This window comes from Simochromis diagramma, unplaced genomic scaffold (assembly GCF_900408965.1).
Source record: "Simochromis diagramma unplaced genomic scaffold, fSimDia1.1 OVJJ01000321.1, whole genome shotgun sequence".
Taxonomy (NCBI): Eukaryota; Metazoa; Chordata; class Actinopteri; order Cichliformes; family Cichlidae; genus Simochromis; species Simochromis diagramma.
In genome coordinates this window covers 6,665,922-6,691,860 of record NW_024386772.1, presented here as the reverse complement: position 1 = coordinate 6,691,860, position 25,939 = coordinate 6,665,922, and the positions used below count along the sequence as shown (strand labels likewise).

At 40.5% G+C, this 25,939-nt stretch overlaps 2 protein-coding genes across 2 annotated transcripts; both read left to right on the top strand.

Moving 5' to 3' along the window:
* The first annotated feature begins 12 nt into the window (after window positions 1-12).
* LOC120742359 (2',3'-cyclic nucleotide 3' phosphodiesterase) lies at window positions 13-4,733 on the top strand. Its single transcript, XM_040045653.1, has 4 exons — window positions 13-142; window positions 1,672-3,033; window positions 3,125-3,249; window positions 3,383-4,733. The coding sequence occupies exons 2-4, from the start codon at window positions 1,710-1,712 to the stop codon at window positions 3,848-3,850; spliced, it is 1,917 nt and encodes a 638-aa protein (XP_039901587.1). The 5' UTR covers window positions 13-142; window positions 1,672-1,709; the 3' UTR covers window positions 3,851-4,733.
* Window positions 4,734-6,064: 1,331 nt separating this feature from the next.
* Window positions 6,065-25,846, top strand: aclya (ATP citrate lyase a). Its single transcript, XM_040045617.1, has 28 exons — window positions 6,065-6,207; window positions 8,490-8,650; window positions 10,431-10,553; window positions 12,725-12,787; window positions 12,916-13,106; window positions 15,638-15,717; window positions 16,969-17,099; window positions 18,188-18,306; window positions 18,829-18,965; window positions 19,063-19,124; window positions 19,221-19,338; window positions 19,465-19,619; window positions 20,264-20,357; window positions 20,704-20,845; window positions 20,990-21,158; window positions 21,240-21,344; window positions 21,441-21,637; window positions 21,710-21,791; window positions 21,879-21,989; window positions 22,103-22,230; window positions 22,326-22,419; window positions 22,516-22,670; window positions 22,760-22,910; window positions 23,029-23,172; window positions 23,375-23,488; window positions 24,003-24,085; window positions 24,293-24,369; window positions 24,462-25,846. The coding sequence occupies exons 2-28, from the start codon at window positions 8,492-8,494 to the stop codon at window positions 24,554-24,556; spliced, it is 3,279 nt and encodes a 1,092-aa protein (XP_039901551.1). The 5' UTR covers window positions 6,065-6,207; window positions 8,490-8,491; the 3' UTR covers window positions 24,557-25,846.
* Window positions 25,847-25,939: the final 93 nt, after the last annotated feature.

The following is a 25,939-nucleotide window of genomic DNA, read 5'->3' as shown; positions in this document are numbered from 1 at the left end:
TTTTTTTTTTTTTTTCCGCCTTCCACCCCTTGAAGAGTGGGGCGGGTACCCGTCTGTGCTCAGGATTGCGTTGTCATTGTATTCAGAGAGAAACGCGTGGTCAGCGGCAGCCACGACCAGCTCCACAGCGGCGACATAACTGGTAAGCGGACGTTTTAGCAAACAAAACTCTTTTGAACTGCTTGCTTCAACGCTTTTGTTTTCCCGAACTACCTTAAAAATAAGTTGGCCCAGTAACACGCGTCGACTTGTTTACACCCTGCGTGTTAAAGTTGTCGAGTCGTGGCGCTGCGCCTGCTGATGGTCCAGCTAATTTCTACTGACTGCCAGATTAAATTGGTTTTGTCTGGGCTGCTAACGGTAGGTGCACGCCACTCCCCGCCTAGCCACAATGTGCTGATAGTAAAACGCAGGCTAATCGCCAAACTCCATCGATTTCCTTTGTTTAAAACGGTATTTAAGGTCCTCTGGAGGCTATCTCATAGATTTGGTTAAAAGAAATGCAGTTAGCGTGGTGTCTTTAATGTAATTCAAACTTTATTTAATCAACAAAATGAGAATTATCGTCATTTACTGATTATTGTGTATGCGATAAAGACGAACCCATTTTTTTTTTTTTCTGTTCTTGTTGCCCCTCTTTGTGTCTCTGGTTTCGATTGCTGTGCATTTAGGGGTTTTTTTTTTGTTTTTGGTTTTTTTTTCTAAACTGGAAAACACCGGGATTAACGACGGCCAGCTTGGCTTTGTTGCCACATTGTTTCGTGAGAGCTTCCCCCTTCTCCCCAATGACACGTCGTAGTTTCACCCTATCTGTTAAATCCAGCGTTTAGCAACGCTTTAATATTTGGTCAGAGAGCTTGCCATACGGTTACACTATGAAGTAACTACACTTCCGCGATGCCCCATTTTCTTTATTGCCCTTTGTCTTGTTTTTTTTGCTGGCAAGCTGTGGCGCATATGCAAGGTTTTAATACAGTGCTTTCCCTCAATTTACCAGTGAACTGGAGATTTTTGTGGTTTTACCAGATGAATAGGAATTCACGTAAAAGGGGGAGGAGAAGAAGACGGCATTTTTCTTTCACTTCTTCTATGTGCACAAAGCTGCAAAACCCCCTCAGTCTCCAAAAATGAACATTAAAGCTCAAGTTATTTGCATGCCAGAATTTTCTTTTTTCTCCCCACCTTCTGCAGATGTAAAATAGTTTGTGTGTGTGTGTGTGTGTGTTACTGATTTAGGGGAGAGGAGTATAATACAGCCTCTGCAAATTTTCAATATTGTGTAACTTCCCCTTAAGACATTCTGATTGCAATTCTTGCAGCACTGTTTAAATTGATGACCATCAAAAGACTTCAGAAGTGACAGTTATGGGGAAAAAAAAAAAGACTAAAAGTTCTTTTTTTCCAAATATGTTTGCTGCACATTTGCATCGTCAGTTGTAGTTAAAGTGGGGTGTTTTTGTTTTTTGTTTGTTTTAACTGGAATTGATGATTTTTCTGTCTGATACACTTCTGGAAATCCCAAAATGTAACCTGGTCTTAAATTTTTAATTTAGGCTAATGTGCTAGATCTGTTTTAAAAGTGATAAATGAATTTAATATCCTTAGTGAGCCTTTCCTTTCCTGAATTCAGTAAATTGATAAAACGATGTGTCTTCTGATTGTATGTTTAAGGTACATGGTGGTGTTTAAAGTTGGACTTTGAACCAGAAATGGATACTGAGAAGAGTGGTGAGGTTTTAGGTGCGTCAGAGACTCCACAGCAAGCGGAGACTGCAGTGGAAAAAGCAGCTGTGGAGACGCCAGTGGAATCCACAGAGCTTGAGAAGTCACCAGCTGCTGAGGAAGCAACTGGGAAGATGGCAGTACATGGTCAGGAAAGCGAGGTCGTGAAAGAAATGGAGGCGCTGAGTGTGACAGACAAGGTGGCGATGCCCACAGAAAAAGCTGATGCAGACTCAGTGCCTGGCGCAGCAGCGTCACAGCAACCAGAAGAGTCATCTGAAAAGAAAATCTCTGAACAGCAGCCAGAGAACAACCCAGAATCTTTGGCTTTGCAAACGCCCCTGGCAGAGAGCGCCCCTGAACCAGCGCCAGAGAAAGCGGCCGAATCTGTTCCAGAAATAAAAGTGCAAACATTACCTGACTCGGCCATGACACAGCAGCCAGTAGATACACAGCCACCGGGCCCAAAAGAGAAGGAACAAGCTGAGTCTGTGGGAGAACTGCAAAAAGCAATGGATACTGAGGCTGAAGGTGACTCCGGCGCTAAGCCTAAGGAGAAGGAAGAAGCCAAACCAGAAGAGACCGTTGTGGTGTCTGACACTTCTTCAGAAAAACCAGCAGAAGCTGAAATGCTAAAGACTGAGGCTTCAGCAGAAGTTGGAAATGTGAGCCCTGAGTCAGAGCCTCAAAAAGAAGAGGATATCGTCCCAGCCTCTGGCTCTCTGTCTTTTGCCCTTTTAGAACAGGAGCAGACCAAAGATGCCCTCCGAACCTCTCGTACCCTTGTTGTCCTTAGAGGCCTTCCAGGGAGCGGTAAAACCTTTTTGGCACGTGCCATAGCCGACACCTACAAAGACCACTGCACCGTCATTAGTGCTGATGACCATGGTGTTAAACCTGAAAAACCAGAATCTAGTGCAGAGGGCTACAAGGCACTGGATGAAGCTGTAGTTGCTCGTTGCACAGACGGAAACGCTTCCTCTGTGCTGATAGTGGTAGACGACACCAACCACACCCAGGATCGCCTGGCCCGTCTAGGAGAGATTGCAGAGGAGAACAATCTTGTTGCTATCTTCTTGGAGCCAAAAACTGAATGGAACAGGGATCTTGGACAGCTGACCAAGAAGACCAAGCGTGGCCTAGAGGAAGCCCATCTGGCAGCCATGAAAGGACCACTTGAAGAAGTGTCCCTTCCTCTTTACTTTGGCTGGTTCCTTCTGTCCTCTATCCAGGACAAGATTAAATGCACGTCAATGGACTTCCTGAAAACACTGGACACCTTGGAGGCTTTCAAGAAACATTTGATTGACTGTGAGTGTCTAATTTTTATTACCAAGTAACTGAACTCGCTTAATTAGGGGTGAAAACTTATTTCTTCCTTTTCCTTTTTTGTAATAAACAGTTTCAGGAAAAGCTGAGGAGGTGGACCTTGAGCAGTACTTTCAACCAACAGGAATTCTCCATTGCACTACGAAATTCTGTAACTATGGAAAAGCTGAGGGTGCCAAAGAATATGCAGAGAAACAGGCAAGAAACAATTCAATTTTCCCAGAAATGAAAGCATTATTCATTTACTTGTAATTGCTGAACTAACATTGAATACTAACCATAATTTCATTTAATTTGATTTTTTTTTTTTTTTGTATTTCCTCTTCTCTAGGCTGTAAAAGATTCCTATGGTTCCATCTTCGATCTGTCACTTAGTGCCCTCTTTGTAACCCCTCGCACATTTGGTGCCAGAGTGTCTCTCACTGAGGAACAGCTTCAGTTGTGGCCAGCTGATGCTGATGCTGAAACGCAGGCAGAGTCGGTCCCCGCAGCTGCCTCACTGCCTCTGGGAAGCCGCGCCCATGTCACTCTGGGCTGCGCAGAGGGTGTCGAGCCCGTTCAGACGGGCGTCGATCTGCTGGAAATCTTGACCCTGCAGCAGGAAGGCCAGCAGGGGGAGCAAGTTGAAGAGATGGAGCTCGGCACGCTGACCTATTACGGTACGGGAAAGTGGCTGCTCAACCTCAGAGAGCCAATTAGTGCACCAGCCTGCTTCTCCAGCTTCTACGGGTGCAAGGAACCTGAGCCGACCAAAAAAGACCACGAGAAGAAAAAGAAGCCAAAGTGTATGATCTTGTAAATGGCAAACATGGGATGTGTGAGCTAGGATGACTGGAATTAAACTTGGGCTTCTTCTGTGCAAAGTTTGTGTGTTAGTTTGGGGTTTCACTTATAGCCATCCTAAATCCACAAGTTGTGTGCCTTTTACCATTGATTTGCACCACAACCCAAGATGCCTTCAATCCCATTAGGCTTGTCGTTAACACGGTTCAGTATTTTCTTTTACAGATCAGTGCCAGAGGTTGCAGTACCTGGCTGTTTGAAGTCTTGTTAGCTGCAGTTTTACATAGTCTGCCCTCCTTCAGCTCCACTTATCACTTCTTTCTAGATTTCCTGTCTACATCAGTGTTTCTCACTATACTCAGCTGTGATAAACTAGGTACTTTCATTGCATGCTATGACGTATTTACACATTACTGACCTGCTAAGAGTAGCTCTGCCACTTTAACAGAATTTGTCTGGTGTTTCCTTTGACGTAGTAGTGTCATTTCTGTGTGTTTGCGCAGCCTAGGAAGTAATAGTGACAATAACATATGGGCCAAAGTTACGTATTTGAATAAGTGTATTAGATTGAATGTCATTTTTAGAGAACCTTCCTAGTAAAAATCTTTGCACTGTGCATAGTTTGAGAGGGAGAATGCTGATGGCATTTTGTTTCTGCAGCTTGCACTTAGTACTTATCAAATGCTGTGAATCAAAGTCCATGTGTTGCAATTTTCTTTTTTTGTACTGCGCAATACTCATTCATTCTCTACAAAAAGCACTTCATGCATTGAATTACAATTTGTATCCTGTGATGGAACCTTCTGAAGGGCAAGTCCTACTTTGTGTCGCTCTTATGAATCACTATTTTTGCACTTGTTTTGTACACTTAATAAAAAGAACATGCTTTGCTCCAGTAATCTGTCTGGTTACTCTGGTTCCATGCATGCAAACTGAAAGTCCTTATCGCCAGATGGTCGTTTTCTCACAGTGCTTGTAGTTGAGCACTCCAGCAGAGGGTGCTGTTGGTTGCCCCATGCTGCCATTACACTTTGTTTTTGTTTGTGGTAAAGTGTTGCCTGCAAACCATTAATAGCTTGTCATTTAACGTTCAAGAACTAGCTTTAATACTTTGCAAATACTGCAAGAAGATATGAAACATTGCAATCACAGATTGGCTTGCAATACTTGTCTGAACATCGGTGTACCTTGCACAAGGATCTGGCACAGTATACATGTTTCAAACTTCATCATAGACATGATGGCTGCCAAAAGTATTTCACGTGATGAAGCAAGTGCTCAGATGTAATCTGCATTTATAAGATGACATGGTTAACATGTTCTAATATAGTGTGATATTTCATCTATCCTTCTATTACACCATTAGTTTAAAAAAAAAAAAAAAAATCTATTAGTTGTGCATACTGTTACAATACAAATACTACTTCTGGTTCCACCTCTACCCCCCCAAGCTGTATTGATTTTTTTTTTTTTTTTTTCCTTTTTTTCCCATGCCGCTATCTAAAGTGCGCTTACCCTTCACTGCACCTTTTGAGCTAAAAATAACTGCCCATGGATGGGTAAACTCGGCCATAACCCGGTGCTCTATATGTCATAAAGTTCACCTCTTAGTTCATTTTCTGTGCAAGACTGGATGTGCTGATTGTGTGTTGGATCAAGTGATTTCCTCATTGGCTCAGGGTAGATAAAGAACAATGACAACCAATCAACGTCAGGGGTGCACGATCGCACTGTTTTCGTTCTCTGCCAGGTTTGTGAGAAAACCATTGATAGCTTCAAGTGCTCCCGGAAATCTTTCCTCTTATTGTTTCTAGTAATTATGCCTGCTTTTCCTGTGTAAGGTTAATCTCTGTCGATGCTTCATATTTTAAAATGTTATTATAAATGTATTATTTAATTGTCTGATTATCTTCAAGTGCAGTATGAATAAAACTGCCCACTCACACATCCATCAATAAAGACAATAATGTAGGAAAGATGCGCACGTGGGCTAAAAACGTTTAATATCAAAGCTATAGCTACAGAAGCAAAAAGATAAGCATTAAAAATTATGTATTAAAATTAAATTACATATATACAGTGTTACCAGTTTATTTGCCTCGAGTGTGTCTTCCGTAACTTAGTTGTAATATTTCTTACCGTTCTTGAAGGCAGCAAAAGTGTACGTTATGGAAAGAGCCAATCAGAGCCCAGGAAACATCAGCTAAGCCTGTCAGCAGATAGGCGATGGAGACAAAACTGACTGGGAACCTCGTTCTCCCGCACCAGTGGTCACCGCAGGCGGCAAGAGTGGAGCAACACTGCCGAGGAAATTCACCCATCAGACCATAACAAACTTATACAGCTGCTGACGACATAAAAACAAAAAACAAGGTAAAATACGCCACTTTGTTACTTAAAAATGCGTCTGTGGTTTTTCTTTCTAACTTCCTTTAACTATTTGTCTATTGTTTTCTCTCTCTGTCTGATAAGAGAAGTTAAACTACTCAGTCCACAAACCACGTTTAACTTGTACTTTTCCTACATCCTGGTTTTTAGTAAGTTTGAGTAAGACTTTAGTGAGTAGTGATGTGGATGTTTGCCAGATAACTGCGAGGCTGTCTGACCGGTTTGTAAATGAATGAACCAGACTGACCAAATCCTTCCACTGAGGGATGTGTGACTCAATCAGTAACTCGGTCCTTTAACTGTGTCAGGAAGATTTTGTTGTAATAGTTAGTGGGGTTATAATGAAAGCTAAAAATTATACAATGACCTCCAACTTTGATATTGGATTGCATTCTTTTAAAACGGCTTTTTGTTTTGCTTCAGTTCTCCCTTCCCCAGGCATCCATCACCCTTTGTTATTAATTTAGGTTATAGTGTGTAATCTGAACCAGTGTTTCTGTGGATCAGTGATATTTAACACCTTTGACAGGTCAGGTGCAACAGAGAAATGAGATGATGTATGTGACCCCCGATGAGCTTTGCTTGAACCACATTTGCTGGTCTGGACTCGGTGCTGTTGTGACTCAGAGACAGCAGTGATCAATAATGAGAAAGCTCCATGACAGTCCCATTAATCTGTTAAAGAAATAGCTGCCAGGTCCGCAGTGTAGCACGCAGAGAACTGCGAGCAGACGTCAGAGCTTTCAGCTTATTAAATCTCTTATAGCAACAGACCGAGCAGGTACTCCATCCCTGAAAGGTTACATGGAGAATCCAGAGCGTCATCAGTTTACCAACACACTGTTGGAGGGTCAACTACATCAGTCAGTGTATCAGAAGTGTATGACATAAACACAAGTGAAGGCATGCAGTTAAAATAACAATGCTTAAATAAAAAAATTAAATTTAAAAAACTAAAAACTTCAATGGTCTTAAAACAGATTGGATCTAATGGACACCAAGAAATGATGGTAAGAAGGCACATACGTAGATTTTCTCAGTAAAACTGAAATGTCTAACAAGTTCGAAATGGAAATGGTCAGAATTTCAGTAAGTTGAAGTTGAACCTAAAAAGAAAAAAAAGCTAAGATCTAATGCCGTGCTTCTGCAAGATGTTCTGCACAGTATGCAAAGAAAAATGCAAGTCTTCAGTGTGAGATTTTCTCCTGTTTAAAAATGAACAGCTGTCATCGGAGATGGGTTCGGTGATGCTGCAGAAGTACTAGTTTCCTTATATTTTTGCTGCTTCTACATTATTTCTCTCATTTTTAAGTCCTGAAGCTGTTCATGACTGTTCATATCAGCATATTTACTTTGCTGTGGTCTTGGTATTATGAAATCAGATGTGCCTGTGCATAATAGGCTGCTTATAAAACTCAAACACTGATGTCCTGTTTTGACCTCTGTTGACTCCAGTGGAGATGACCTCACTGAGTGAAACATGCGGCAAAAGTGTAAAGTTCACGCCCCACCCTTTAGCAGTAAAATTTTACAGATGTTATTACAGATGCCTGAATTTCTTACTTTACTTCCGTCACATTTTGTCAGTAAAGGAAAGCAGGTCCTGCATCCAAAGATTATTTCTTATCTTTGCTGCATATTTATTGTTTATAATCATCATATAATTCATCTTGCAACTGTAAATTTGTGAGGTGAGTTTATTTAGTCATTTCTCCTCCTGCTCTGCTGGAGCTTTTGTGTGGATCCGGTTGTTGAGCAAATAACTAACTGCCCATGACTTCATTAGTGTGCAGATGAAACAAACCCATACTAATCACATTAGGGTTGGCTTTACTGTTCATGTCCTGTCAGGTTGAAACAAACCTCATATGTGATTGTCCAGAAGGATAGAAGGCCTGATAGTGCCTCTAACCATGTTTCTTATTGCTTTACCGTTAAGTATGTCTGTTATTACTCACACTGAATATAAACTGCTGAGCTGTCTTTCAGTCATCTTGTTAGCAGACCATTTCTTGACAGTTCTGGGAGCACAGCAGTGCATTAGAGAACTCTTGCATAATTTTTTAGTTTAAACCCCCCCCCCCCCCCCCCACACACACACACACACACACACACACACACACACAAAAAAAAGCATGCTTCAATGTAACATCTTGTGCTTAGTTTTTTTATTTCTATCCACCACATGTTTGCTTTTCTGTATCAACCCTTACTTCTCATCTGCATATCTCCTCATACATCTCTCTCTGTTTGTCTCACCCGAGCAGTCATGTCAGCCAAAGCCATCTCTGAGCAGACGGGAAAGGAGTTCCTCTACAAGTACATCTGCACATCAGCGGCCATCCAGAACAGGTTCCGCTATGCAAACGTGACACCTGAGACCAACTTTGACCGACTGGCTCAGGAGCACCCATGGCTGCTCACAGAGGTGAGGCAGGAGAAACATTTAGGGCGGTAATATATGTGGATGGTGAAGTAATATTTTATTTAGCTGACTGAACAGTCATCTTGTTATGTCTCTAATTTATAGACCATTGATCTCCAAAGCACAGTCTCTTTTGCTTGTGGAAAAGGATATCCTCTTTATAGGCACGATTACTTAGGCTGGCAGCTGAGCGCTCTCTTGGTGCTTGTTAGCTGAAATCACAGACAGAGGAGGAAACCATCAGTTCTGTTCCATACCTGGTGGAAATGGGGCAAAGTAAAAGCACAAGAAAAAAAGAAGACGTAGAAAAAAATTCATATTTGCACCACCAGAAGCCAAATGTTGAGCTGGGTTTTGCATTTTTGCACAGGTTCTCCAGGCTTCCAGTTTGCTCTTCTGTTACGTACATAGACAGCTATCATATCAGTTGATTTAATTACTCTGTTGCTCATCTTGCTCGATGAAATGTCATTCTCTGTTTGCCTCCCTCTCTGCTGATGGATTTTATCTGGAAGGTATTAGGAGGATGCTTAGGGCAGATCCACAGTGATGTGTCCTGCTGCAGAATTGATTCAGAAATTGCATTAACTTTCACCCTCAGCCCTCTCCTCATTTGCTCACTGGCAAGCACCCAGATAGTAATGGCTCCATTGTCATAAGTCATTCTTTTCATCTGAAGTAAGAGGAACTGGGTGATGCCAGTAGGGGTTTTATGTAATTTTTCAATTGCATCGTATGGGATGGTTGGTAGATGAGAGATAATTTCTCAAATACATGGCACCTCATCGTTCAGGTACTAAATACTTGGGATTTCCAGAGCAGTAAGGAATTGTTTAGCAATCCTATAAAAAACATACCTGCAGTCTTGTGGTCTGAAATAAAATGAACTGAGGAAAACAGTGTGTGTTTTATCACTGCAACATGAATATGTCGGCCCCTATCCATGCCTTTTCCATTCATTAATTCACTTTGAAACATTTGGCTTACACTGAAAGCAGAATTCATTCAGGACTGCAAATAACAGCCCCAGATTTTACCATTACTCTGCCAATTAATGCAGTGATTATGCATTCTACTGTTTAATAAATGTAGAAAGCATCATAAAATTCATGATTCATAAATTATAATTCCCAGAAGGCAAAGATTACATCTTTCTTTTTCTTTTTTTCTTTTTTTTTGGAAGATTGATAAAAGTTAAAATTGCACTGAATAAACTTGAGATGGCATAAAGATAGGCGACATCAGACTCAGTCAGATTCAGACATCAGACTCCATCCTGTTTTTGCACACCTGCCACCACACAAGGTGCTTAGCTCAATAAGTGCAGACTTCCAAACCTCCTGTTATTAAAATCAACACAAAACCTGCGCCGGCAGGTTCGTGGCATGGGTGTTGAGCAGCTCCCGTAGGTAATGGGTATGTGGCTCAGTACTTTTACTATATACTTTATAATGAAATAGTTGCACTGAAGCTGGAAATTTCAAAAGGATTGATTAAGAATCAGATTTTGGGGTTTTTTTTGGGGTCATTTTTACCATTGCACTGGTGTCAAATCTCATATTTATGCTGTTAAAATGCATTAACTGTTACCTCTAGAAACCTCTCCAGCTTTAATATTTTCAATTAGCTCCTTTAAAGTAATATTTACATACTAGTATAAAAGCAGAATGACTACAGATTAAATTAGAACATTTACTTTAGACTTAGCTTTTCAAACTGAAAAGGTCAATTTGATGAATTCATTCAAAGCTTGCTGATAATATTTTTTCCCTTCCTCCTTCAGAGACTGGTGGTGAAGCCGGACCAGCTCATCAAGAGACGAGGCAAGCTGGGTCTGGTTGGCGTCAACCTGGACCTAAATGGCGTCAAAGAGTGGCTCAAACCCCGCCTTATGAAAGAAACCACAGTACGTCATCCACCCTTTGCCTCTCTGCTGTCTCTCAGGCAACTCCCTCCACCCACCCTTCTGCTTGAGAGCGTGCATTTTGCTGAACCGTCCTCCAGTCAATATTATCCCAGTGTTTTTCTTTTCCCCTTTTTTTCCCTTCTTCTTTCCCCTTTCTCTTACCCTCCTTCCCAGTTTTCCTTGCATGTGCCTGGTTTATGTTTATTCCTCCCCTGATGCACGTTTGCCTAAACAGCTGCCCAGTTTGTTATTGACTTCATTGCTAGCCTGCTGGTATTAAATCAATCCAGTCAGCTGAGGCAAGTGCTGCCACTGAAGAAACACTCACTCCATCAACATAGCACTGAGACGCCGCTTTGCCTCATAAATCCAGAAGTGAGTTACGGAGAGACTGGGTTGGTTCATAAAGCACTGAAGAAGAGTGTGCGTAGCACTGAAACTGCATATCTTCTTGCAAATTAGGTGACAGTGTCAGCAGTGCTACTGGCTGTAAATACGAATAAATGCAGCAGCACTGCAGTCTCAATATACCTGCACTGGTTTTTTGCCCCCCCCCCCAACAATAAAGGTTGTTTTCTTAACAAGAGCATCCGAGGACACCCACCCTAACGTTCACATAGAAAGGTGCACACCCCTAACTGTACCTCTATAGTTTCCACCTTTTTCTTTACAAACTGCTCTTTATCTCTGCATGTCCTAGGTCAACTGAAACAAAGTCCACTTATATAAAATCGCCCCATCAGACACACGGTATTTTCCTCGTCACTTCACAACTGCCGCAAGGTATATCGTTTTAACTTTTTTCTTTCGGACCCCAGACACAGCGGTGTGAGGTAGTTAGCACACAATTTGGCTATGTAGAAAACATCGTTTGTTTGGAATCAGCCGAGAGGTAGAATTACTATATATTACTACTTGCAGCCACTGCTGCTCTGTTGATGGTCTGTGCAGTGTTTCAGTTTGCTGGGCCATGTCATCTTTATTGTCCTCTCCCGAGGAGAAGTGTAATTCAGTAGAGTAATCATTTTAACTGGATGAAGTCATTTTGCAGATAAATTACCTTCACTAGTACAAACATGTATATTTTATTCATATGTGATTTACTTCTTTTGCCCTCAAAATGCACACAGTGATTGCATATTATTAAAATACTGGCACTGACCAGTGCTACCCCTCAGCATCCTACTGTAGAAACAGCTATAGCATCAATTTCAGAATCCTACGTCTCCTTGTTATTACATTAACGCATTCACAACGTTTTAGCAAACCTGACCTTTGACCTCTGCTCTTTAGTTCAAGGTCACTTAGATTCCAACTTTTTAGTTCCACAATTTTTAGTGGATAAATCTATGGTATCAATTTGAAGCTCCCATGTCATTTCGTTGTTTGTTATCACATCCACAGACTTAGACATCTACGCTGTCCGCCCTCCCGCAGACATTTTAACATTAACTCTTCTGATCTCATATTTTCTGATGCTTGTCTTCCTCTCTGACTCTATTTCAATGAAAAAGTAAGTGGTGCTGTTTACAGGAACAACACCCATACTAGATTAACTTCCTCAACATCACTTCTAAATAAATATATCCTGTCACTTCCTTTATGATGCTCACACTTTGCTTGCCCACACGTCTTCAGTTTTTTCAGTTAGTATTTAATGTTTTGTGGGGTAATAGTGACATAAGTGGTTATGTTGAAAAATTCAGGTACAATATGACATTCTATAAAGGCATTGCTTTCTATTTTTCTTTATCAGCCTGTTTCATATTTGCCACTTTATTTATCTGAGTATAAGCTACTGTGAGTTTTTCAATCATTTTCACTACTGTCATCAATCTTTTGTTTTTATTTCTCCCCTTGAAAATGGCAGCTTTCACCCTTATTATATGTATTTTTTTTCTTTCCTCCACGGCTGGTTGCTCTCAGCCGGTCCCTGGTTACGTTGCGCCTGTTGGCCTTTAACAGAAGAACAGTGACAGCTTTTACTAAATGAGCTGTGGCTGTGTTAGCACTCTATGCCTGCAGTTCTACATGAGAGCATTTCCTTTTTTGTCTTTTAAAATGTCAGTTCCTTCATTCACAGTGCTATTTCTGCACTTTATCATTTTTAATTTCATGTACATATATGTCTGCTTCTCCCACAGTAAATTTATTGTGTTAATGACTTGCAGGTGGGAAAAGCCAAGGGTGTTCTCAAAAACTTCCTCATTGAGCCATTTGTCCCACATAAGCAGGTAAAATAAATTCCTAGCTTCTTTATATCTTAGCCTATTCATATCGTATTACTACAGATGCTAAATCAAATATTTAAAGTATTCAAGAAATCTAATGGACAGATTTGTAAACTTTATCCATTGGTCAGGAGGAGGAATTCTATGTGTGCATATACGCCACTCGAGAAGGGGACTATGTGCTGTTTCACCACGAGGGCGGGGTGGATGTAGGAGACGTCGACGCCAAGGCACAGAAGCTACTAATTAAGGTGGATGAAAAGATCAGTGAAGACCTGGTGAAGAAAGACCTGCTGACTCATGTCCCCAATGACAAGAAAGTGTAAGTGGGATAGAAATGGTAAAGGGAGTGCATGTGCAGAATCTTGATGTGTGCAGGGTAGACAAAGACTGGGAGTGGACACAGTATGTACAGTTTATGAAAATGAGCATGAAACTCAGCATTAGTTAGAATTTGCATTTTTTTTGCATATTACAGACTAGACTGGGGTTTCTGTTATTGTGTACTCTGTCAGTTTCTGCATATTTAGCCTTTAAGGAAGGCTAAATATGTTCTCTTGCAGGTGTAATATCGTATATTGTCTTTACACAGTCTCATCCTCACAGAATAAGCAGCATCTTTGTGAAACCTGTTTAAAAACTAATACACCTTTTACATGATTAAATTGTTTTTTACAGGAAGCCTGTACCTTATTTCGTAGTAAGTCCCCACAAAACAGTATGTGCACTTAAACAAGAGAACAATTAAACATTTATAGACCTTCTCATATTAAAAAAGACAACATTACTGAATAAAAACATTGCAAAATAATATTTTATTAACAATTTTATGTTCATTAATACACCCTGTAATACACCCAAACATTGATGTATTCATCACTAAACTGCTAAAAATAGAAGGAACTACTGACCAACAGGGAGGAGCAGCAAATAAATTAAGCTGGAGAGAGCACTTTAATATTGGCAGTAAATGTGGGGGGAGCAGTACACGGGCAGAGGGTTTCCATTTGCCCATTAGACAAATGACAAACTCCCTCCTTGGCTTTGCGTTTCTTCGATCAGCCTCCACCTCCCAGCCTTTTTTTTTTCTTTTTTTTTTTTTAAAACGCTACAGCCACATTCAGAACACGTCCACTTATTTTGATGGGAAGGATACAGTGGCTGACCCTCCGCCAAACCCTCTTATCCATCTCTTCAGCATTGCTCTTGTGATGGCAGATTCTGGCCGTCTCACTGTCTTGGCTGACATTGAAGAAGCCATCCCAGAAATCACTCTGCCAGCCCCAGCTCACCTCCTCACCCCCACAAACACTTTTTTTCCTCACACTCTGGACTCAAAACAAAACCTGCATTTAGCTAGCAGACATGAGAAGCTGAGTCACTTGGGGTTTCGGTCATTGTTTTCCCCCCACGGGCCACTCGACGACCTGACAAAAGGCTGATACGGGTACAGAGGCTCAGAGCTGCCTGCAGAACTGACAGACAGGAGAGGAGAGCAAAGCACTGCCTCCCCTACAGCAACCTCTCACTTCTCTGTTTTGACATGTGATGGAGAAGGCAAATTAGATTGTTTGCATGCAGCTCCTGTTGTGTATATTTATAACATTATTGTTAATATGCAGAGGATAATTTGTTTTGCAGATTAAAGATAAAAATGGTTAGATTCAATTCAAGAAATTGAATACAGACCATAGAAACTGTGCTTTGCATGTGAATGTTTTGCAGGTTTTTACATTTTTTTGTCATGGAGATTTTTGATATTCAAAAAGAGATGGATTCACAAAGACGAGTCCTTTTGCAAAGTTTTCATTGCTGTGTGTCATAAGCATACTAAAGGGACTCATGGGAATCAGAGTCTACCTAGGCAAAGATCATAGACTGTACTGTGTATAACATATGGGCCCAGTCTCATTTTCTCCCTCACATCTGCCATCTTACAGTCATCCATGATGCAAATTCTATACCTTTAAAATGCAATCTGTAAAAACTATTTAAGTATAATTAATGTCAGTATAAAGGAGTTTTCCTTTTCTGTTTTATCCTGTTTGTGATTTTGCAAAAAGCACAGCTGTTTGCTTCCTCAGCTTACTTCTGTTGGTTGTGACTTCCACCACACTGCACCTTCATGCAATACAAAGTCCATGGGAAGGGCAGTGCAGTGTTTTCCTCCTCTCTTTTTGAATGGCTAATAATTAATTGCCCTCTTTTTCTCTATCCTGCTTGACTGTCTCGTTTATTATAAGTAGGACTATGATTTACAAGATGAACATCTTGCAGATTCGATTAAATGAGGTTTCGAGCACTTCCCCATTTGTTTCAGATTTTACACCTGGAAGCCTGTGTCTGTCATTTAATTATACTGTCTGTGGCAAAGGGTAAAGTCATGCACTCATATTTATACTTTGTAGTCCTTCCTTATCTAAACATTCTGTGGCTTGTATCAGTCATGCTTCATAGAATAGATTCATAAGACATGCGTCACCACTAACATAATAATAATAAAACTTTATTATACTGGGGGAAACAAGGCGTCAGTGACAACTCTAGGGAATTTTTCTTCATAATAAATTGGCTGTAGTGTATTTATTTGGCGACGTAATAGTTGGCTATTACACTCAAGTAAGTGACTAAGAGCTTGAGCTAGCCCTAGATTTGTAGCCAGCAATTTGTTTTATATCAGTGGATTTTTCATGTATTTAATTTTTTCCCCCCTATTTCTAATGTGATTGTCTTGTATTGTGCATCACGGCATCCAGACATCTCCATTTAATTCTGGCACTGCTGCAACCAATCCAAAAATCAGGCTTTTATACACTGAACTTATTGTTTCTCTCTCTCTCTCTTTTTCTGCAGCATCTTGGCCAGTTTCATTGTTGGACTTTTCAACCTGTATGAAGACCTGTTCTTCACATATCTGGAGATCAACCCTCTGGGTATGTTTTTTTTTTTTTCTTTGTTTTTCTCAAGTCCACAATAACATCTCAAACTATATCTGAACAGGCTACTGTTATAGCATCTACACTTTATTCTTGCACCAGCTTATTAATATGTTATCAGGTTATAAAATTGGAAAGGGGACATCAAAAGGAAATTAGAGAGGAAAGCATCACAAAAAAATCATCATGAAACACACATTTTTGACACAGAGGGGAGAAAAACATTAAATAATACATGCACTTTCTGTTTGATGAAGGCCGCATGTGTTTGCAAAGATGTAATTAGTAACCAGTACATGCCCTCTGGTAGTTTTTCCTGTTGATGTGGTGTAAGTTAAAGGATGTATAATCACTGTTTTTTTTAAAATGTGGGTTTTATTATATCCAGAAAAGACAAATTATATGGAAAAATGCTCTATCATGAAAACAGGCTATTTTTAGACATAGGTGAGCCCACAAAAGATGTCAGCTGAACAGATCTTGAAAATAATACTTAACGAAAGAAGACCTTAATCAAACAGACCTAACCAAATTCAGTTCAACTCAGTTTTATTTAAGTAACCCCAAATCACAACAACAGTGTCTTATGGCACTTTACATGGTAAGGTAAAGACCCTACAATAATGCAGGGAAAACCCCAACAATCAGATACCCCCTATGAGCAAACACTTGGCAACAGTGGGAAGGAAAAAAACCCCTTTTAAAAGACAGAACCAAGCTCAGGGAGGGGGAACTATCCACCGTGACTAGCAGTGGAAACCACAGGGACTAAAAAGTAAATTTAATGTAAAGAAACCACATTCCCTTAATGTGGTCTCAGCAGATGGTTAAGTTCAATTGGTTGGCATTTAAAACAGCTTCACCCTTAGCCTCCTCCTTTGTTCAAAATAAGGCGGAGTGCATCAACAGACAAGTAACACAAGAAAACCGAGGAAATAAATAATTAATGTATCTTATATAAATCAATGACAAAACAATATAAACCAAATGTGGGTGCCATCATTTAGAATACAGTGTAGTATTTTAATGTGTATTAAAGCACATTAATCATACTTAATTAAATCAAACTAATCATTTGCTATACAACTTCAATGACTGCATGTCACAATAATGTGTGAATGTAAGAACTTAAATCTGTATCTGATTTATATGATTGTGGTGTGTGTTTAATTACAAGATTATTTCTAGTTTATACTAGCATGCTGGAGTATACGTTTTAACATTACATCTTGACATCTCCCCTTTTAGTGGTCACAAAAGATGGAGTTTATGTGCTGGACATGGCCGCTAAGATCGACGCAACAGCTGATTACATCTGCAAGGCCAAGTGGGGAGATGTGGAGTTTCCTCCACCGTTCGGCAGGGAGGCTTATCCCGAGGTGAGGGGAGGTCTAGAGGGACAGAGGTAGAAATGCATCAGACTTATAATTGTGACCTCTTGAGACTGTTTCTTATTATTGCTCATTAGCTTTTTATCAGAGGTACAGTAGAACATCCATCACCTTCATCATTTCATAAATTGTGCCTTCCCAAACTAAAATAATGGCACTGTTTCAGTTAATTAAAATGTCCTAGACCTCTCGTGATGGCGTTCCTCAGTACTTTAAAGGTAAGAAGAAGGGGATAGTGTTAACTGCAATGGATCCTGTAAACCTGTTTTTAACCTGAAGAATAAATTGTATTTTTTTTTTAAATGGGTTTAAACAGGTTAGCTCCTGTATGATTATTTAGAAACAGTGGTATCGTCAAACATATTCACACGTAAAAATACTGTAGGTCTCACTTTGGAGAGGAAACGTGTCTCCAGAAAAGATTACCTGGGCTGCAACATGTGCATAACGATTTGGAGAAAATAAATAAATTTACCCCATAGATGCATGAAATGTTCTGCTTTATTTGTTGTGGGAGCTATATTTATAATAAATGAAAGACCTATAACATGAAAGATTGTTTCAATAATTAGAAGATGAATATGACTGATTATTGTACTTTTGAATGACACTGACAGAAATTAATATTTAATGTAGTGAGCTTGTAAATGGAAAAAGGCTGGGGGTTTTTTCTTTTTCATTTGTTTACAGGATGGTTGTTTTTTTGTCTGTTTTTGGGTGAAACATGTGGGAGCTGGTTTGAGACAGACTGTCTGTCTGTGTAGCAGACGGCCCGGTCTAATTGGGCTGCTGCGAGTCGAAGTGGAGATGAGGGACAGCAGGTGCCTTTGATTGGGAGCTTTTTTTACTCTCAGCCACCAGCTGTGGACCTGACTGTCACAAACAACCACTGATGTGCATCACATCCTCTGTCGCTGTCAATATCTATACAGTATTTCTAATTAATGGCCCCTTTAATGTTACAGGGCAGGCAAAGGACAAATTACAACTATGTAGTGAGATGCTTGTAAAAGGTCTCTGATTAAGGCAATATTTAACAGTGCCCGTACTTCTTTATCTTCCTTTTCCTTTTGTAGGAGGCCTATATTGCAGACCTTGATGCTAAGAGTGGAGCCAGCCTCAAACTCACTCTCCTTAATCCTCGAGGCAGAATCTGGACCATGGTGGCAGGCGGCGGTGCCTCAGTGGTGTACAGGTACTCAGTCATAGTGCTAACATACACACTAGAATCCATGGCTCTCAAGACTAAACAATCTCTAGTATTGATCACCATTAAATTCATTCCTCTGTGCATAATTGGGTTCAGCATTAGGGGAGAATGCCAGAGATGCAGTAGGGATACTGATAGTGCAGCAGTTTAGACTCTGCCCATTCAGCTGCCAGCTAAATTGGATTCCTAGATGTTGCTGTTTTACTGAGAGTCTGGAAGAAAGAGCGGTGCCTCACTCGCTCTGCCGTCTGTCGGGGGTGTAGAGCGGGACTTGCAGACCCATCAGGTGTGACTAATTATTTCCCCTGTGCACTGTTAAGTTGTATCTGTTTACAGTGCAGTATTAAATGAATAAAGGGGATGTGTTCTGGGGGTCTGTTTTTCCTGAAGTTGTGTTTATTGTTGCAGCTGAAAATGCCCCATATAAGAAAAACAGAGCTGTGGTTGCTTTTGTTGATCTGTTTCTTCTCTCTATTCTATCTCTTTACTAATATGAAACACCCTCAGTGACACAATCTGTGATCTTGGTGGGGTTAACGAGCTGGCCAATTATGGAGAGTATTCTGGAGCACCGAGTGAACAGCAGACCTATGATTATGCCAAGACCATCCTATCTTTGATGACGAGAGAAAAGCACTCTGATGGTGGGAATTGTGTAAACTTTCTTACTTTCTTTCTTTCTTTTTTATTATTAACAATATTATTTCTATATGAAATTATTTCCATATTAATGTGTTCCAGGGAAGGTTTTGATCATCGGAGGAAGCATTGCAAACTTCACAAATGTTGCAGCAACATTTAAGGTACAGTGTGCATTTTTGTTTGCATGGTGTTAGTATATCAGTATTTCTTATTTAATATCATGTGTTAATTGAGCATCTCTGTCATTTTGGACAAAGGGAATTGTTCGGGCTATCAGAGATTATCAGGAGCCACTGAAGGAGCATGAGGTCACTATTTTTGTGCGGCGTGGAGGCCCCAACTACCAGGAAGGTCTAAGAGTGATGGGAGAAGTTGGTATGTTTTTCCTGATATGTTATAAATTTAGGCTTCATACTGTAATCTATCAATGTAGTCTTGAGACTAAGCACCTGCCAGCTGTTACACACCACAGTTAATTCGACTCTGGACCTTTCTCCACAGGAAAGACCACTGGCATCCCAATTCATGTCTTTGGCACAGAAACCCACATGACTGCCATTGTTGGCATGGCGCTGGGCCACAGGCCAATTGCCAACTTGCCTCCTATTGCTGCCCACACTGCCAACTTCCTCCTCAACTCCAACAGCAGCACATCGGTATGACGCGCACTGGCCTGATAAACCATCAAGATATTCTTGCAATTCACTGTGAAGTGTATTTACATCAGTCAGTTCCCTCAAATGTAGGTTACATGCCACAGCCTCTGTTTCAGTCACTATTATCTTGTCCTCATAGTGAACCAGATTACACAGTTCCCTGCAATGCTCTTATATAAAGAGCATTGCAGGGATCTGTGGGCTGCTTTAGTCGTGAGTCTGCAGTTGGAAGTGCAAGGTTGTAGTGCGCCGCTCGAGGCATCCATTAAAAATGTGCAGTGCAAGATTTCAGCAAAGGAAGTGCGTGTGTGTGCATGTGTGTTTGTCTTTGCTTCAGATGTGCGCTACAACAGAAGAACAAAGTGAAATGAAATATGAATTGTCCTACCGGGAATTGGTGTGAATAAATGTGAAGTACTAGGAAACTGGGGTCATCAACAAAAACAATTTTTAATAGATTTCCAGGACACATGCACATCAAGTGCACGTGATCTCAACTTATCCAGCGGCTCTACCATTTATCACAGCTATCACAGCTAAAGCTGTCCCAACTAGGCTGTCCTTACTGAGAAACTTTTTTTTGAGATATGCGAGGGGGAAAAAAAGTTACTTTTTTCTTCTTCTTTTTTTTTAATACTTTCTAGACGCCAGCATCCAGCAGGACTGCTTCTTTCTCTGAAAACAAAGGCAAAGTTGAGAGTTCACCAGCAAAGAAGCCTAAAACTGGAGCCCCCGTTGGTGAGAAACACCCCGACCACGAGACTACACAATAAATGCCAAAACCTTTCTGTTTGTCATACTTGCATCCATCACTGGATAGTAGGTAGAGGCGTTGTATGTATGCACAGTTGACTAAAGGTATTATAGCGCCCTCTGTGGTCAGCAATAGGTTTCTGCAAAAACTATTTCCATGCTTCCACTTTCAAATTTCATTTTCATATTTTCCAAACTCTGGGAGAAAATGGAGGTGACAGTGTTTTAATACAAGGACTCGCATATCGATTTTCTTTTTTTTTTATGTCCAATTTTATTTAAACACTGTTAACAGTGCCACCAGTATCTAAGAGTTTTCCTTTCTCTGTAGGAAAGGCAACTACCCTCTTCACTAAACACACAAAGTCGATAGTGTGGGGCATGCAGACTCGTGCAGTGCAGGGCATGCTGGACTTTGACTATATCTGCTCCAGAGCTGAGCCATCTGTCGCAGCTATGGTCTACCCATTCACGTATGTATGCTGTGCCTGTCCTCTTTAGCTTGTGTCTGCTCTCAGTGTAATGCCCGTTTGCTGTAATATAACTGTAAGAACCTCTGAGAGTACTGTACTGTTTTTACTGTTTCTTATATGCCTTTCTTGTTGGCTGCCTTCCAGTGGAGACCACAAACAGAAGTTCTACTGGGGACATAAAGAGATCCTCCTCCCTGTGTATAAGAACATGAGCGATGCCATGAAGAAGCATCCAGATGTAGATGTGCTCATCAACTTTGCCTCTTTGCGCTCAGCCTTTGATAGCACCATAGAGACCATGCAGTACCCACAGGTACCCAGCTGCAGCATCTGTGGCCTATAAAAACTTCAATAAGGGCTTCACAGTTAAGCATTTCTCTTTGTTTGTCTTCAGATTCGCACCATTGCCATCATTGCTGAGGGAATCCCTGAAGCCCACACTAGGAAGCTTATCAAGACAGCAGATGAGAAGGGTGTCACAATCATTGGACCAGCAACTGTTAGTTTTTCTTCACCTCTAATGAGAATTTACCAGATCTTTCTGTTTTGTTGTTGTTTAATTTAAGTAAACCACCTTTTGTTTTGTTTTGTCCAGGTTGGAGGAATCAAGCCAGGCTGTTTCAAGATCGGGAACACGGGAGGCATGCTGGATAACATCCTCGCCTCCAAGCTGTATCGCCCAGGAAGCGTGGCCTATGTGTCCCGATCAGGCGGCATGTCCAATGAACTTAACAATATAATCTCCCGCACCACTGATGGTGTATTTGAAGGTGTGGCCATCGGTGGGGATAGGTACGTATGTGCTTTTTGGCTCTGGATTTAAATGTGGTGTGAGCTGGGACATAATTCATAATTCTTCTTCAGATACCCAGCCTCTGTGTTTACGGACCATGTGCTGCGCTACCAAGACACTCCTGGAGTAAAGATGATTGTCGTACTGGGAGAGGTGAGGAGTAAACCATCACACACTGGTGCTCGGAGCTTTAAACTGTTGTTGGCTGCTAATTTTTGACTGTCTGTGCCCTTGTAACAGATTGGTGGCACAGAGGAATACAAGATCTGCCAAGCTATCAAACAGGGCAGAATCACAAAGCCAGTTGTGTGCTGGTGTATTGGCACCTGTGCCACTATGTTCTCCTCAGAGGTAAGAGGGCAGATTTAGTGTCTGATGCATATTAAACAGATGAGTAATGAGACATTCCAGAAATTAATTGTCGCTTTAATTGTGTTCTTCAATGTGTTACACAATGTGTTCAGGTTCAGTTTGGCCACGCAGGAGCTTGTGCCAACCAGGCCTCTGAGACAGCAGTAGCTAAGAACAAAGCTCTGAAGGAAGCTGGTGCATTTGTCCCTAAAAGCTTTGATGAGCTTGGGGATATCATCAAGTCAGTGCATGTTCATGAGGGGGAGGGTTAATATTCTTATGCAGCGATTCTTGATCTAAATGTAATTAATTTTTGTGTTATTTTTAATTTTGCAGCTCTGTATATGATGACCTAGTTGCGAAGGGAGTTATTCAGCCAGCTGAAGAGTTGCCTCCTCCCACTGTACCAATGGATTACTCGTGGGCAAGAGTGAGTATGCCAGAAAGAATAACTTTTTAAGAGCAGAGCTTTTAAAGGGTGTGATGGCAGTTGTTTTTCATTTTTCTCATTGTTTTTGCCTTTCAGGAGCTCGGTCTGATCCGTAAGCCAGCTTCTTTCATGACCAGTATCTGTGACGAGAGAGGTCAGGAGCTCATTTATGCTGGCATGCCCATCACTGAGGTCTTCAAGTCAGAAATAGGTCTCGGAGGCACTCTGGGGCTGCTTTGGTTCCAGAGGAGGTCAGGCTTGTAACTCAGCCATAAATAGCTCCGGAAAAATCTTTGAACTATGCAACCTTTTTATGATATTTCATCATCTTTGTGTGCAGGTTGCCGAGGTATGCCTGCCAGTTCATCGAAATGTGTCTAATGGTGACTGCGGATCACGGCCCTGCTGTTTCTGGTGCACATAACACTATTGTATGTGCCCGAGCTGGCAAAGACCTCATCTCCAGCCTCACCTCAGGCCTTCTCACCATTGTAAGACACCCACACCTGTCTTTGAACTATTTACTTGATTTATATAGCTATAAAACTCATCCACCTAAATGTAATCTATGTCTTTCTTCCTGTAATGTTTTTTTAAAAATTTTTTTAGGGTGACCGTTTTGGAGGCGCTTTGGATGCTGCAGCAAAGCAGTTCAGCAAAGCATTTGATAGCGGCATGCTGCCCATGGAATTTGTGAACAAGATGAAGAAGGATGGCAAGCTGATCATGGGCATTGGACACAGAGTCAAGTCGGTGAGTACCATGGCTACTTAGCGTGTGAGCATCTGATACAGCATCGTGTTATTCTGGCTAAACTAAGTATTTAAAAATACAAGAAATATAGATGTGCACCATATCTAATAATTCTTAGATCATGAGCTAATACTGATAGAGGAAGACAACAATTTTGACTGGGGAGAAGAAATGTTGAAATTGAATTGTCTGTGCTTTTCAGATTAACAATCCAGACATGAGAGTCCAGATCTTAAAGGACTTTGTGAAGCAGCACTTTCCTTCCACACAGCTGCTGGACTATGCTCTGGAAGTAGAGAAAATCACCACCTCTAAGGTAAGCTTAGAATAGCTTTTGGAAAAAACTAATTTCTTACATTATAGGGGACTTATTCTAATTATTTCCAGCTCCAAATTGTTGGACTCTACCAAAGTAGCTTTGCATAATTCAGTTCAAAATAATCTTTATCATCCAGGGCCTTGGTGCTGCCAGTTCATCGTCTGTCTGAAACAAGTGATTTTAGCTTCTCTTCACTTTTAACGTCACAATCACTTTAAGCGGAGCTTCGTCTCATTGGCTGCCTCCATAATCAATGAAATTTGGGATATCACCTGTTTTTCACGTCTGTATCCAGCAAAGAGCAGAAAAAACTGAAGCTGAATGTTTAGAGCCGTCTAAGCGTTTGGCTAACACAGATTATATTCTAACGTCATTATTTGAAACTCTTATAATGTTTAATATGAGTATTTCTTATTGTAATAATGTCTATATATAGAGGGAGAGAGGGAAATTAATGAAGGGTATGAAAAGTCCACTTGTAATGATTTTATGCTGTACTTGTGTTACCAAGAAACCCAACTTGATCCTGAATGTGGATGGCTTCATTGGTGTGGCTTTTGTGGATTTGCTCAGGACTTGTGGTGGATTTACACGGTGAGCCAGTTTCTCTTTAAAGTTTAAACCAGGTTTCTCTTAAGAATGGCACTTTAACTAGAATTAAGGGATAGCATAGTTTTTCTTCCAGGCTTTTTAATAAAAATGATTACTTAGGAAGATGTGCTGAAACTTGTTGGGATTATGTGACAGAAGCATGTCTATATTATTAAAAAGCCCTTTCCCATGTCTATCACACATTCACAGGGATGAAGCAGATGAGTTTGTGGAAATTGGTGCTCTGAATGGCATCTTTGTCTTGGGTCGCAGTATGGGATTCATTGGTGAGTTATCTGCGTGCATGGCAATGTCTGCAAGACAGCAAACACTTCTACTTTGTATGATAACCAGTCTTTCTTTTATATATCTCCTTAAGGACACTACCTGGATCAGAAGAGGCTGAAACAGGGTCTGTATCGCCACCCTTGGGATGACATCTCCTATGTACTCCCAGAGCACATGTCTATGTAATCAGAGGGACTAAACCGTATAGCAGCAGCTTTTTGGTCCCTCACCCTGCCATCAGTACCCCTGCACATACTGTGACATCATCTCAAATCAGTGCCATAACATAGGGAAGATGTTATGATTAATATAGCTGTAAATGCAAAGTGGTGGAAAGAATTTAGTTCTGGAAACCTGTCAGCGCTGCTCACATGATTAATATATAACCTGCTAAACTGTGAACCTTCCGTCTTAAAATGTGTTTTGGAGAGCAATCGGATGAGGTATACAGTGGAGGAAGTAAACAGAAAGTTACTGATGACTAGAGAAGTACTGTTGTTTACCCCCAAATACTACATCAATATATTAAAGTAGCATGTGTGTCTGTGCGACAGTGTTTCATGTTTCTGTGCTGCTCTCTTCACTGTGCCATTTACTACGAGAAGTGAACATGTAGTGCAATAATTCCTATATAATATCAGAACATATTGTACATCAGATCTGTATTTGTGTACATATGAATTAATACTTAACTAACCAAATGGTAAAAGAATGTTATAATTTGCATTTTCTGTACTTCCTTTGACACAGTAGTAATGAGTGATGCTTGTAGTCTGCTTACTGTGGGTGATGGGACCATTTTTATGAGTCATTCCTAGCAGGTACTGCCATTTGCAGTGTGCAGGAAATGTTCTCTCCCAGCTGGTACAATATGAGGGAGTATTTTTTGAAAGCATTAAAATGGTCAGATAATGTTATTAGTCATAAGAACAACAAATATGTAATTAGTGGGGTTTTTTTTGTTTTGTTTTGTTTTTCCTCTTACCTGGTTATTTAAGAGGCTGCCATTGCATATGATAAATGAGACACAGTTAGTAACAAAAAGCTAAATTATTAATAAAAATATCTTTGAGCCAGCACAATTGGGGTTAAATAAAATGTATTATTTTTGTATAATTAATGAGGTATGGTTTTTATTCATTCTGATTTTTAATTCTTCTGAGAGCAGTTTTGAAGGTTGTTTCATGTCTGGTGTGAAAATCTTTTCAGAATGACTGAACTTCTTTAGAAAAAAAAAAAAAAAAAAAACAAGGTCCAAAAGGGTATCTATATGTGGCAGGCATCGCCAGTGTTATCCATTATGCAGTTGTGGTTAAAAAGTGTATCAAATCTGTGAGAAACCAGAAACGTGTTTTCAGTGTCTTCATGTTTTATGTTTTTTATCTTTGAGTGTGAGCTAAGTGTTCCTGTGTACTGATTTGTTGTATGTTGATAACGGTATAATTAAGTACATTAAAATGTAATCATTAAAATGTATCAATGCATGTGTTTGTCTTTATTCACAAGGGGGCGCCAGAACCCCACGGGATTAGTATCTCCTCCAGGAATGGGGATTGTTTTCTTGTTTAG